Source organism: Calidris pugnax, unplaced genomic scaffold (assembly GCF_001431845.1).
Source record: "Calidris pugnax isolate Ruff unplaced genomic scaffold, ASM143184v1 scaffold125, whole genome shotgun sequence".
In the NCBI taxonomy this organism is placed as follows: domain Eukaryota; kingdom Metazoa; phylum Chordata; class Aves; order Charadriiformes; family Scolopacidae; genus Calidris; species Calidris pugnax.
Genome location: NW_015090906.1, coordinates 4041000 through 4053919, shown reverse-complemented (window position 1 = coordinate 4053919; position 12920 = coordinate 4041000). Strand labels below are relative to the sequence as shown.

Here is a 12920-nt window from a genome sequence, read left to right as displayed (position 1 = left end):
ATTCAAGCATTCCAATGTTTCACATTGTCTTCTAAAAGGAACGTCTTTCCAAGCTCCACCGCATGGCACAGCAACTGGGATTTGCTGAATTTAAATTTATGACCCTCATGCAATAATTAAAATAAGCGGGTATAAGTCTGGCATGCTGAGAAGAGGCAGCAAAACAGCTGTTAGTTATAAACTTTTCAAAAGAAAGGATGTTTTATGAGCCTCATCAGAAACATTCTTCACTCTTTCATACAGGCAGGAATAAAATTTACACATTAGGCATTCCCTATTGTGATTGAATCCCTGCCCCACACAATGCATTTTTGATCTTGAAACTGCGAATGCAAACTTTTAATAGAGTTGGCGGATTGAAGCGTTGTATGAAATAAATGGCAGAGAATCAAAACCCTTTGCACGCCACTCCCATCACAACGCTGGGGGCTTCTCAAACCCACGCTCCTGCAGGAAGCCAAGGCACAAATCTCCACACTTTTCCCAGCCTCGTGGAGCTTTCACATCGCAAGCAAACGAGCCACCGCCTGGGCCATTAGCAAAGCAGTCCCAAATTAACGTTGCTAATTTGAGTGCATCTCAGCTGGGCAAGGAGCCTGGATTCCTCATGGGAAGCTGCTGGCATGTCCCACCAGAAAGGGTGAAGGTGGCACTAGGGTTTCATGAAATGCCAGCTGGGATGGGGCATGGCGGGTGCCTTCTTCCAATTGCATGGGTGTTTTGGGGTGTCCCAGTGAAATCACAGAATCACAGAATCTTCTAGGTTGGAAGGGACCTTAAAGATCATCTTGTCCAACCATCAACCTAACTGACAAAAATAGACACCCACACAACAAACAAGAAACATCATCCCTAAACCATACCTCCCAGCACTACATCAACCCGTCTTTTGAACACCTCCAGGGATGGTGCCTCAACCACCTCCCTGGGCAGCCCATTCCAATGGCTGATAACCCTTTCAGTGAAAAAAATTTTCCTAATAATAAATGCTGCTGATGGGCAGGGAAGGAACCCACAGGGTGCTCAGGCTGGATGAGCCAGGAATGGTGATGGAGAGGGCACCGTGGTCCACCAGGTCCCCAAGCAGGAGGTGACACCACCAGAGACAAAACGCACACCTCCCTGAGCATCCTCTCGCACCCGTGGCCGCGCTGCCCATCGCAGAACAGCCAGGATTTAACTGTTAGAAACCAGACAGGCACAGCTAGAAATGCGGATTATGTGGAGCCGTCATGATTAATAGCAGTGCAGATTTGGACGGGAAATTAAAGCTGGTGCCTCAGGGCTGAAGCACATCTCTAACTATTAAAAACCAGAGTGAGGGGGGAAAAAAAAAAAAAAAAGGAAAAACGATGTGGGAGCAAAATTATCTCCCACTTCCACTACAGGTCCCTGAAGGAGGCTTTTCTGCCTTGTGGCTCATGATTAAGTGAAAATTTTGGTGCAAGGCTCACAGAAAGCTGGCCAGTCGACGGCAACTTCCAGATTTGTAGCCCTGCATTTTCACAGCTCTATACGATGCCTTTTGCACAGGTGTAACAGAATAAGACACATTAAAAATGAGGTTGGAGAATTCAGTGCTGGTCGCTCCCAGCCCCTACAAAACACTGACCAAAAGAAATCAGTTCTCAGAGTGGAAAGTCCCCACGTAAAACTGCATTTTATACAAACATCTCACTTGTGACCTTTCACGGTGATGTATTAGAGCAACGGCCTTTCCTGCAAAAGTTTAACATAAGCTGCTAAACACTGCATGGTATTTATTCACTGCGGGTTCTGTAAGCAAAGGGAAAAATGCGTATCTTTTACCTTGAACACTTCCATTGGAAGAGGAAAATTTGCTGCATCATTAAGGGATTTTTCCAGAGCGCATTTCCACTCAGATATAGTCTTCAGAGAATAGATATCTAAAGCGACGACAACAAAAAAAAAACAACAAAACCAAGAGGTGACTGTTTGGGGATCAAACGTTTTTCAAAGACTTAAGTTTCGATGTCATAAAAATGGATAGTACAAGGGAAATGAACAGTGGGTACGTTCCAAGCTGTACAGCGTGGATAAATTCAACACAAAAGCAACTAGCAGGGGCACATTCAAGGAAGATTGTGTTATATATCCTGGAGTAAAACCCAGAAAAATACACGTCCTTCATTTTCTGCTGAAGAAAGGAGAATTGTACTATCTCATTGCTTGAAAATAACAAACTGTCCTTTGATTTTCAATTCTCAAAATACCTGATGTGAGAAACCTCAGATCTTCAGCCAATATTAGTTAAAGTTGAACAAAGGCAGAAATATTTTTACTAAGGCTTCTGTTCATTGGAAAGTCTTTATTATTATTTTTTATTGCAGGGTTGGGGTTTTTGTGTGGTGAGTAGGGGTAGGTGTGGGGAGGAACATCTAAGGTAGATCTCATTTGTTGGTACCACACTCAAACCAGACTATCACACCAATTCAAAGACTTACACTTATGTATTTTCATCATTATACTTCTTTGTGCAGATTCACATTGCTTTCACAGAGTTTCTTTAAATAGGTTTAATATTATTAAATCATTAGATTAACAAGCCCTTTATGGTTCAGTGCAATGAAATGCCTATGAATCATCAAAGGAAACAATGTAGGAAACAATATTATAATGAAGAACATTATATTGGATTTACTTCTGCCCTAGAAAACATATTGTTATCCTGCACATAACAAGTTATTGCAGAACATTCATATCAAGGTCTTAAAGAGACAAGATAGGTAGATAGATTGCGACAATTATTAAAATGGAAATGAACATTTACTCAGTAATAAACTTGAACCTTGATACGGAGCGAACAGTGCGAAGCTTTTCTTTTGTCAGTTTGGCTTCACGCACTTACATCACAGTTCAATTTGGCCCAATTTGCATTTAAATTCTGTACATCTAATAACCATACATATTTACTAGCTAGCGAAGATTTACCGCTGTATCTTACAATTCTGAAGGAGGGAATAAAAAATATGTGTTAAAAAAAAAAAGGAACTGGCAAGCACTGCTTTCACCTAGCACTGACGGTACAAGGGAATTTTATGCTCTGATCTCAACAGATTTAAGACCTTATCAAAATAGGATTTGCAGAATCACTCAGTGGAAGTGGATGTATTTATACTTCCACTATATCAAACCTCGCTACTTCAGAACCGACATCAAGGATATGCATATGAATTTAAACACACTTAAAGGGAAATGTTAACCTTTCAGGGCAGTATTTTTAATTCCTCAAATGTCTGGTTATTATCAGGAATATGCATTTCAAGTCTTTGTTTACAGCACGTGTAGCGGTCACAAGTGTTAAGGAGTGCACTCTTTAACTAATTGTTCATTATTTTATAGCCTTGCTGCTCTGCTTCTCCCTTACTTGCAGGAGCTCTGATCAGTTTGAAGCGCAGGGAGAGAAATCATTCACCTCATTTCTTCCTTTCTGCTTTAATTGAGGCCAAGCAGGGAAATACTCAACACAGTATGATTTTGCCCCAAGCTGCAGCCAGCCTGTTGTTTCAACTAACAAAAAGTCTGAGTTTCGGAAAACCCTGCTGGATGGTCCCCAGACAGAGGAAGCTGAAAACAGACCCTCGTTTTCTACCTTGATGGCAGTGAAGAAGAAAGGAAAAGGAAAGAAAAGAAAATGGCATTTGGGGTGACTTTGCCCAGAATCAGGGAAAAGAAACAGCAACTTCTTTGGGCAGTGTCAACAAACTTCGAGAGGCAAAGACAACTCCAAGGGTTTCAATAACCAGCGAGCAATATCATATGCGCATTTAATTAGTGGGAGCTTGCTTAGGCTGGCAAGTGTATGGACACTAAATCGCTCAGTTAAAAGAGCATAAAGCATTTCATTTAAGTGATAGGGCTGCAGGTAATTGAACAAAGTGTACTGTGTCAATTTGTATTTAGGTTAACAAGGAGTGAGCAATTAAAATGACTGCCAATTTGTCTTTAAATAGAAAGTAACATAAAAAAGAGACGATGTCTTCCTGTGTAAGCAGCCGAGGCAAGACCATCAGTGGCTCTGTGTCAAGCAGCCCGTGCCAATTTGCACTAGCAAGGAGGCTTATTTTGCATTCTGATATATAGCTGAGGGGAAAAATATGCTACGTATGACCCCTTTGCCTCAGTTAAAAGGGCTTGTGAGACATACAAATCCCCTGAGAGTTGCCATTCGGAGAAGACAGCCAGGATGCTGCTTCCAAAGGACCCTCTTGCACATTTTTGTACATTAAGTGGGTGCTTGGATGTGGATGGCTTCAGACAAAGAGACCCAAAATGCTGTAGACATTGAGATCCATGGGATCTCCTTTATATGAGGACCCTCTTGCACATTTTTGTACATTAAGTGAGTGCTTGGATGTGGATGGCTTCAGAAAAAGAGACACTAAGATCCATGGGATCTCCTTCATACGACATGCTCTGAATCTTGAACAACTGACCCCAAACTGCTGTGCAAGGTGGAACCCAAGCTGACAGGTCCCAGAGGGGGATCAACAGAGAAAAATCATAGCCTATAAGTAAAGGGAAATAAAGCTGAAGGTGCATGTGCAGCATCCAAATCAAGGGTAAGCAAAGCATGGTAACAACCTACAGAACTGATATATAACTCATTTGATAGCAACTGAACATGCAGCCTGATTTGGGAGGAGCTGCATGTTCTCAGCATCTCTTTGGAGGAGATTCATAACACCTTTGATATACAGCCTAAGGCTGCTCCTGCTATCAATCAAGGAGTCACATCAACTGGCTTCAGATGTTCAAGATAGACAACCAGGTCTATGTTCATTGCTTTCAAACACTCTGAGTAAAAAAAATAGGCTTATGAAGATGTCATTTCATCTGACCTATGTTAGACAGGTCTTAGGCATCCTCTTTTCTCTGCCAATCATGAAGCAAAAGAATAGCTTATGCTGAACTGTCTTTTTGATGCCTACACTATATCAGGTGAATTTGATCCCTGATGTGTAAAAAAATCAACATAGTGCTCATACTGTCTCTCTTTCCTAAGATGGTCCACACTAGATCTTTCACACAACGAAGGCCTTTCTAGTTCAAATCCAGTTTACTATAGAAGTCACCAGGGAGGAGTTAAGCAGGCAGGGATGTGTCCCTGACACACTCTCCTGGCCTGGCATCCTTAGGAAATTGCATCCTTTGACAGTTTGTGGTTTGGTAGCTTCATCCCTGAGCTTCTTTTGAGCTCTCTGCTGCCAGCATCTTATCCCAACAACTCACTATTGCTTGCCTGCCTCTCTTTTGCAGACTCTTTAATTTAAAACAGATCCACTAAGACCAGCCACTTGGCTTCTCCCCACTTCTTCCTCTGGGTCTCATACACTTTATTCATCCATTGTGCTCTACGAACATGTTGATGTTAGGTGGACATCCAACGGCTGACATAGTCCACTATGTCAGAAGTGGAATAACCAGCATTCTACCTCCAGAAACTCATCAGAGTCCCTTTTCTGTCTGGCTGCTCCTTTAAGTGCAGAGCCTGACAACTGCGTAGACCAGAGGGGGAGACCAAAAAAAGATCCCTGGGGGCAGTGTTCAGGAGAGGGCTTGTGAGAAAATGGAAGGGTTCAGACCCAAAGGGTCTTTTCTCAGAGAACTCCTATGAGACCCAGCTTTAGGAGACGTAAAGTGACGACCACGTATTTAAGCCAATGAAGTCAGGAAGAAGATCTGGGTATTGAATTCATTAATATCAATGTTCACTAAAAAGTGAACGACAAAAGAAATGTCAAGGAGAGGAAACAGATATCAGATGAAGACAGATGAGAGCAAGAGAAATAAATTTTAAAAGCAATTAAATCAAGGATAGAGAAGAAACATAAACAACTTCAGCAAATAAGTTCAACAACTAGTTTAGAAACAAGACAACTGAAAAAATAAAGAGAAAAAGAAAGGTGAGGGGGTGGGGAATCCATAGAGAAGGAAGCATAACTGAGTAAAAGGGGGAAAGAGTAGAAAAAGAATGGAATAAACAAAGAGGAAGCGCAAATTTCATTTGGGCCACTTCTGTATTGATTCACCAAACCTATACAGGCCAAGAGGTTTCAAAGATGGTCAATGAAAAAGTGATTCTCTGGAACACAAATACTCTGCATAAAGTAACAGAGTGAGTGATATTCATGCTCTCCAGCACTCGCACCTAATTTAGAAGTGATGGGGAACATTGATTCCTACCTATCAGTGAAGAAAAACACGTGCTTCCAAAAAACATTCAAGACCCCAAGTTAGGCCCAAGACCCAGACAGACTTGCAAACACAACAATTTCACGTATCAGGGTAACTGCTCTGTGTCAGGTGTGACGGAGAGAAATTACATCAGAAATAACTACCCAAAGGAGGGTACCATTCTCCTATCATTTGCACACATGGGAAAACTTCACCCACGGCACAAGAAAAATAAGGCATGGACCTGGACAAGTTGTTCACCTACACAGGAAGAGGTGGAACAGGTCTGCTGGTCTAAAACTTGTGCATTAACCAAAAAAGCACCTCATTTCTCAAGAGAATTGGTAGTCTTGGGGCATCCAGTTTGGAGGTGCAGACAGCTAGGAAATGGGGCTCATGTTCCACAGGACTTGGTAAACACATCTAAGCTGTCACGTTCAAACAGATCCCTAACTCCAAGATAAGTCAAGTCAACCAGCCTGACTCAGACAACTCAGCCAACTCAAGTCAGGCCAATGCAGAGCCAAATGCCCTGACTAGATAAAAAACAAATAGCCCAGAAACCTTATCAAAGTTTTGATCAATATTATTGGTGTGGTGGAGTTAGTTCACCCTCTTAGTCCTACCCATTGTAATGGTTTATAGACTGGATGGAAGCGTATATCCAAAGGCAGCCCCAAATCCTGCCACTGAATCCTCTGGAAGCATTTCTCCAGGAGGCTTCAAACAGCCCTGAGCTCCTGCTGTGTGCTGTGGTCCCTAGGCCTTATCCTACTTGCTAAACCTTAGTAATGCTTAGTTTTCCCCTATACTCAGCCTTATACTCCTTCTTGTCCTGCTGGTTTGATCCTGCTCCTTTTGCCAAACCCAGTCCCACTGTCTGGAGTCTGATTCCAGCTGACTCCTAAACCCTACTCTTACCCAGCCTCCTAGTCCAGCCTGCTTGTGCCTGACTCTTCTGCCTGGCTCCTGTCCCTTGAGCTTCTACTGCCCCTGGATTTGTGACTTAAAATTTCTGCCTCTGACTGGCTTAACTGCAGTCCCTACTTCTCTCCATCCAAGCTGGTTTGAACACTAAACCCAACTCTAGAGAGCTTCTTCTCAAAGTTGCAATCTCCTGATGTTGAATCCGGACTGATATACTTGCAAAGATTTCAATCCCTTGGAGAAAATGCAGGACAAAATCTGTGGTCTTTTAAATCTGTAAGGCCCCATCTACCCTTACTCAAAGGAGTATTTTCTTAGCTTCTAGCAATAGGCATCCCATAACCACTTGATGGGCAGGTTGACATGGGCAGGCAGACAAACCTAGCACCCTCACTGCACCTTCTGACTGGTTACACACAAGGCAGGTCTCACTTGGCAGATGTACAGTAATTTTACAGCAGAATACGAAAGACCTGTGTTAGAGAGACCACGAAGGTCCCAAAACACTTCCTCCAGTCCCAGGAAATTTCATAGAGTTCTAATGCTACTCAAGAGAAATGTGTGTGGCCATGGAAAGACAGGCAAGAGATCTTTGGTTGAGAAGAATGCCAAGGGAGCCTAGTATATGTTAAGAGGGGTCACCCTCTTCATACCTCACTTCATTGGGACTGCAAAGGCTGGTTTCCAGTGAGGCCTCCATTAGGATGCCTACAGTATGGCCAGGAAGACCTGAACACTGAAACACCAATGAAAAGGGCTGGGACAGCCGGCACACCCTTGGACTATCCAATCAGCTCTGCTTCTTGGTGGAAAACTGCATGGAACTGCTTTTAACAGACACTGCTTCTTTCTAGGAGTGAGCTAAGATAAACTGAATTTGTTAAATTAATTTAATACAGTTTACCTGACCCATTTTGAACCCAAATTAGATGGCTCTCACATGCCATCTATGTTATAGCTAGAAACTGATGTCAAAGCAATGTGAATGCTGGAGAATAAGAAATGGGTTGCACAAGTATCTCAAAACATCAGTAAATGCCGCAAAAGGAGACAGTATTTTTAGGAGGCTCTTTACCTGCAGGTGGGTCCATTCTGTATTTATTCTCTTGACACCAACCGACTGGTCGAAGTCTGCAATCCAAGTAAAACAACCACTGGTCATAGGATTCAGTCTCCTCCAATCCCACATAGCGAAGGCGTAATCTTCCTCCAACATTTTCAACCACACTAACTATCCAGTACTGAAAGGGATTCTGGGAATCCTGCAGCTCTATTAAGGAATCAACTGTAATGAGGTCTACAGGGTTTTTTCCTCGCAGAGGCTGTTTGAATAGAAGCAAAACTCCTTATTTTAAACTTTATTTGAAGACTTCTCAAGGAAACAGATGACAGCAGAAGATTATTTTTGTTTTTCACACCATCATCCAAGCGATCAGCAAACAGTCTGTTCTTCTTCTATTTTACCCAATGTCTTCCAAGTGCAAATTCAGAAGTAAAACAGAAAACAACAGTTGTGCTAATTTCTCAACCGACATCATCAACAACAACAAAAAAAGAATAATAAAAGGTGGAACAGCTCGTAAGGCTCATCCACTTAGGATGCTGCTGAACAACTCAAAACCCAAATATATTGGAGGATTTCAAACCAAATTCTCATTGATTGCCGTTGCTAAGAACCAATCACAGGACTGGACACCGGTATTTACCTAAAAGGCTACTACTTTGGGCATGACCCTGAAATTGCCCTCTGTGCACTGATCTTCCCCACCAAAGGCTTTGTCTCCTTCCTGCTGGCATGTAGAGCAAATTATTCCCCACAGCCACGGATGCAAGAGTCTATGGTGGTTACTCTAAACCCCAAAGCCAATGGCAGGTTCCCACCAGTTTAAGTGGTCTTGGGATCAAAGCCCAAGGCACACAGGGGTGTCAAGCCGGGTCAAGCCACCATGCCCAAGAAACGCCAGTGACTGAGGCAAAGCCCAAGGCACACAGGGGTGTCAAGCCAGGTCAAGCCACCATGCCCAAGAAATGCCAGGTTATAACTGAGATTATTTGCTTACACACAGGATTTTCTGTCATCCCAGTTTTGCAGCCATTTACACATGTGCTTAACTTTACACCTGCAAAGCTGCCAACCGCAGGCATTAAAAAACCATGAGATGCTTTGCAGAACGACACCTCTGGGGCTCAGTGTTTTTGTGTTGCGATTGTGAGCATCTCTGTTTTGTCAAGCCTTTCTCCACTAACGCAACGGTTATAGATTTCTTCCTTTTTATTAAATGCAAGTTCCAATTCTTATGCAATTTCTCGACATCAGGGCTTTGAGAGCAGCACTAGAAAACACCCCAAGGGTTGGGGGCATTGGTCCCCAAAGGAGATGCTAAACACGTGTAAAATATTTTAAAAGCAAGGACTTTTTTCTTTTTCCTGTGTGTTTGTCCCACTTCTACTTAATTAAATAATGTAAACCTTTCACAGTATTTTTTAAAATATTAATTCTATAAATCAGAGTCAGCTCAGGATGGTTCCTTCTAGGAGTGGCTAGAAAAGAGAGAAGAAAGCCATATTTTTCAAAAAAGTTCCCCTTCCTATTGAATTTTGAAAATATTGAAATATTTGAAATGCAATTGATTTTCCCTACATCTCTCTTAATCCAAAAATGCACGCAATAGAATGAGAATTTGGTAAAAAATGCAATTAAAATTAACTAAAACCTTATCACATGTACAGTTTTAACCAGCTCTGTGTTTAATAGATATTTCTCAAAGCAATATATTTGCCATTATAAGCCACTCTTCTATAGTGTTAGCTACAAGCACCTGTATAATCTCTTCAAATATTATTTCATGGCAAAATGCAGTGTCAGAATTTAATAATATAATAGAAATCTATTTTAATGAGTTTTTTTTTCCTCTCATACAACTGCTTCATTGCAGCAAACCATTCTTTAATATGAAACGATGGTGTAATGATTTAACTTATTATAATAAATCCCTGGCTGTATAAAAGCGAATATTGCTTCTCTGATTTGTGTGCTAAATTTTAAGCCAATGGGTTGTCACTTACCCCTGAGAACTGAATGGCTAAGATTAATAATTGGCTTGCATGAAATATTAACATTTACCATAACGCAAGAACTCTTTATATGCATAGCTAGCATGAGAAAAGGAAAAAAAAAATATAAAAAAGTATCACTACATATTGATTTAACAGTATAACAACAATCTGCAGCACTCACGAACAGCAAATCTGTCGACAGGGGGTTACATACATTGCACGACACAGACAGCACTAAGCATATATATTGCATAAAACACCCAAAAAACAAACAAACAAAAAAGGCTCAGAAACTGTTTCAAGCCAAAGCAGTGTTTCTTTCTCTGCGTTTCTGCCTGGGGGGATGCCTCTTTTCTCTGCCTGCAGAAAGGGAACGGAGAGGTCCATGGTGGCACTGGTGTATACCAGACATGGGTGGTTGGACACCACCAGCTTTTTTGCATAAGCCACCTGGGAGTGGTCCAGGAACGGGGATGCAGCAGACCTGAGGATGTGCATTGTTTTGGTCGTGCAGGGGCTGCTTCCTAACAGATTGCAGGCAAAATTAATTAATTCTCCTTGCCAGGCAGCTCATACTGCAAAAGGATGCAGCTGCGGCAGGTGGGAGTGACCAGGGACAAAAATGATCAAAAATGGTGCCCGGATTCACACTTGATTCCAAAAAGCCAAAATGAGGGCTTACACAAAGGTAAAACCACCCATATGCCTTCACTCCCAGCCTAAATACAGAGGGGGCAGAGAGGATTATCTCCCCCAGGATGGGCTGTCTCTTCTCCAAATGCCCTCACAGGAGAGCAGGGTAGGTCCTGATGGAGGTGGCGTTGGAACTAAATGATCTCTAAGTTTTATGATTCTGTCTGTGATCTGCCTGCTGAAGGGAAGTAGTGAATGAACTCCTTGTTTTGCTTTGCTTGCACATGTAGCTTTTCCTTTGCCCATTAAACTGTCCTTATCTCAACCCACGAGTTTTTTTCATAGAATCATAGAAAGGTTAGAGTTGGAAGGGACCTTAAAGATCATCAAGTTCCAACCCCCTGCCATGGGCAGGGACACCTCCCACTAGAACGGATTGATCAAATCCTCAGCCAGCCTGGCCTTGAACACCTCCAGGGATGGGGCAATTTCCTCTGTTTTATTCTTCTGATTCTCTTCCCCATTTCAACCAAGGGATTGAGTGAGCGGCTGCGTGGTCCTAGTTGCCATTGGGGGGGTTAAACCACGACAACCACACAGCCTTTTTTGGATTACCCAACTTTCTAAGCACCCTCCAGCTGAAAGGCCAAACAAACTACCCATCAAGGGGGCCAGAAGCAGAGCCAGCAGAGACAAGGCCGCCGGCACCGGACCAGGCTCCGTTGCCATCACACACAGACGCTGCACGCACAACAGCCCGACACGTCGGGGGCACAAACACCACTGCACACACACAACGTAGGGGATAGAAACTGCAATCTAATACATACGCCTTCCAGTAAATTGGCAGGGGCAGTCCGGGCGCCGGTCAAATCATGGATGAGAAACTCCGTCCAGTCCAAGTATTTCTCTTTGATTGCTGGGGAGGGCGAGGAAAGGAAAAAGAAAAGAAATGCTTAGCTCAGCAGACCGCAATGGACTTGACATGTGTATGTTAGAGACATCTCCTCAGGGTCTACCAGCTCTAAAGTTTTAGATACAATTCCAAAGCAGACCAGGAGAAAAGCTGGTTCATTGTCTAGTTCCTTGGGCAACCCATGCACATGGTTAGATGATAGAATCATAGAATGGTTAGGGTTGGAAGGGACCTCAAAGATCATCCCGTTCCAACCCCCCTGCCATGGGCAGGGACACCTCCCACCAGACCAGGTTGCTCAAGGCCCCATCTAGCCTGGTCTTGAACCCCTCCAGGGATGGGGCAGCCACAACTTCCCTGGGCAACCTGTTCCAGTGTCTCACCACCCTCATAGTAAAAAATTTCCTCCTGAGATTTAATCTGAATCTTTTTTCTTCCAATTTAAAACCGTTTCCCCTTGTCCCATCACTACACTTCCTGGCAAAGAGTCCTTCTCCAGATCCCAGAATAAGTGAAGGTGTTGCTCCACTGCAGCCATTGACAGTGATTTACAACATCGTGGCTTATCATCTCCATCTCTCCCGTTCAAAACTGGCCACTGCTTGTGTAACCACTCGTTTCCTGCTTACCACACGGGCTCAGATATGATTTATAAAGTCCCTTTGTATGTTCACTAATGACCTCAGAGGAAAAAAAGCTGTGCAAGCTTTCATTTCCTTGACAGGACGTCAGAAACTCCAGGTGCTTGCCCCCACAAAGCACAAGAACCAACCCTGAAAACATTGTATGTCAGCGACTGAGTCAATACACTTGCAAGAAGAAAGACATAAAGAATTTATCAAAAAACTTCTATTTCATTAAAAAACAATTGAGCAAAACACTGTAAGCCTATGTTACTTCAGGGATCCATATCCACATAGTTTCATAAGATTTGAACCAAAATGTATAAATGTTGCCCCTGGAATTCAAATTCTGGTTCAATTCTTGTTGAAATCAGTAAAAGTTGGACAGCAAAAGGCAATTCAGCAAATCTCAGCTTCTTCAAGCGCACTGTGCAATCAGAAACCCAGAAACCAGAATTTAATACCACCTGCCTGTAAATAGGAATTAAATTACATCAGAAACATTCTTCTCTCCCAAAAAATCTTACCTATATGTTAGACAATCAACAGTAATGTAGTTATGTTGC

The 12920-nt window shown here is 42.7% G+C and overlaps 1 protein-coding gene across 1 annotated transcript in view; it reads right to left on the bottom strand.

Moving 5' to 3' along the window:
- Nucleotides 1-12920, bottom strand: part of SFMBT2 (Scm-like with four mbt domains 2) — a 188246-nt gene that overhangs the window by 83624 nt on the left and 91702 nt on the right. The window contains exons 5-7 of the mRNA XM_014949114.1: nt 11646-11734; nt 8201-8447; nt 1810-1907 (exon numbers count right to left, since the gene is read on the bottom strand). Of these exons, the coding sequence (XP_014804600.1) occupies nt 1810-1907; nt 8201-8447; nt 11646-11734 (434 nt within the window). The remainder of the gene's footprint in view (nt 1-1809; nt 1908-8200; nt 8448-11645; nt 11735-12920) is intronic.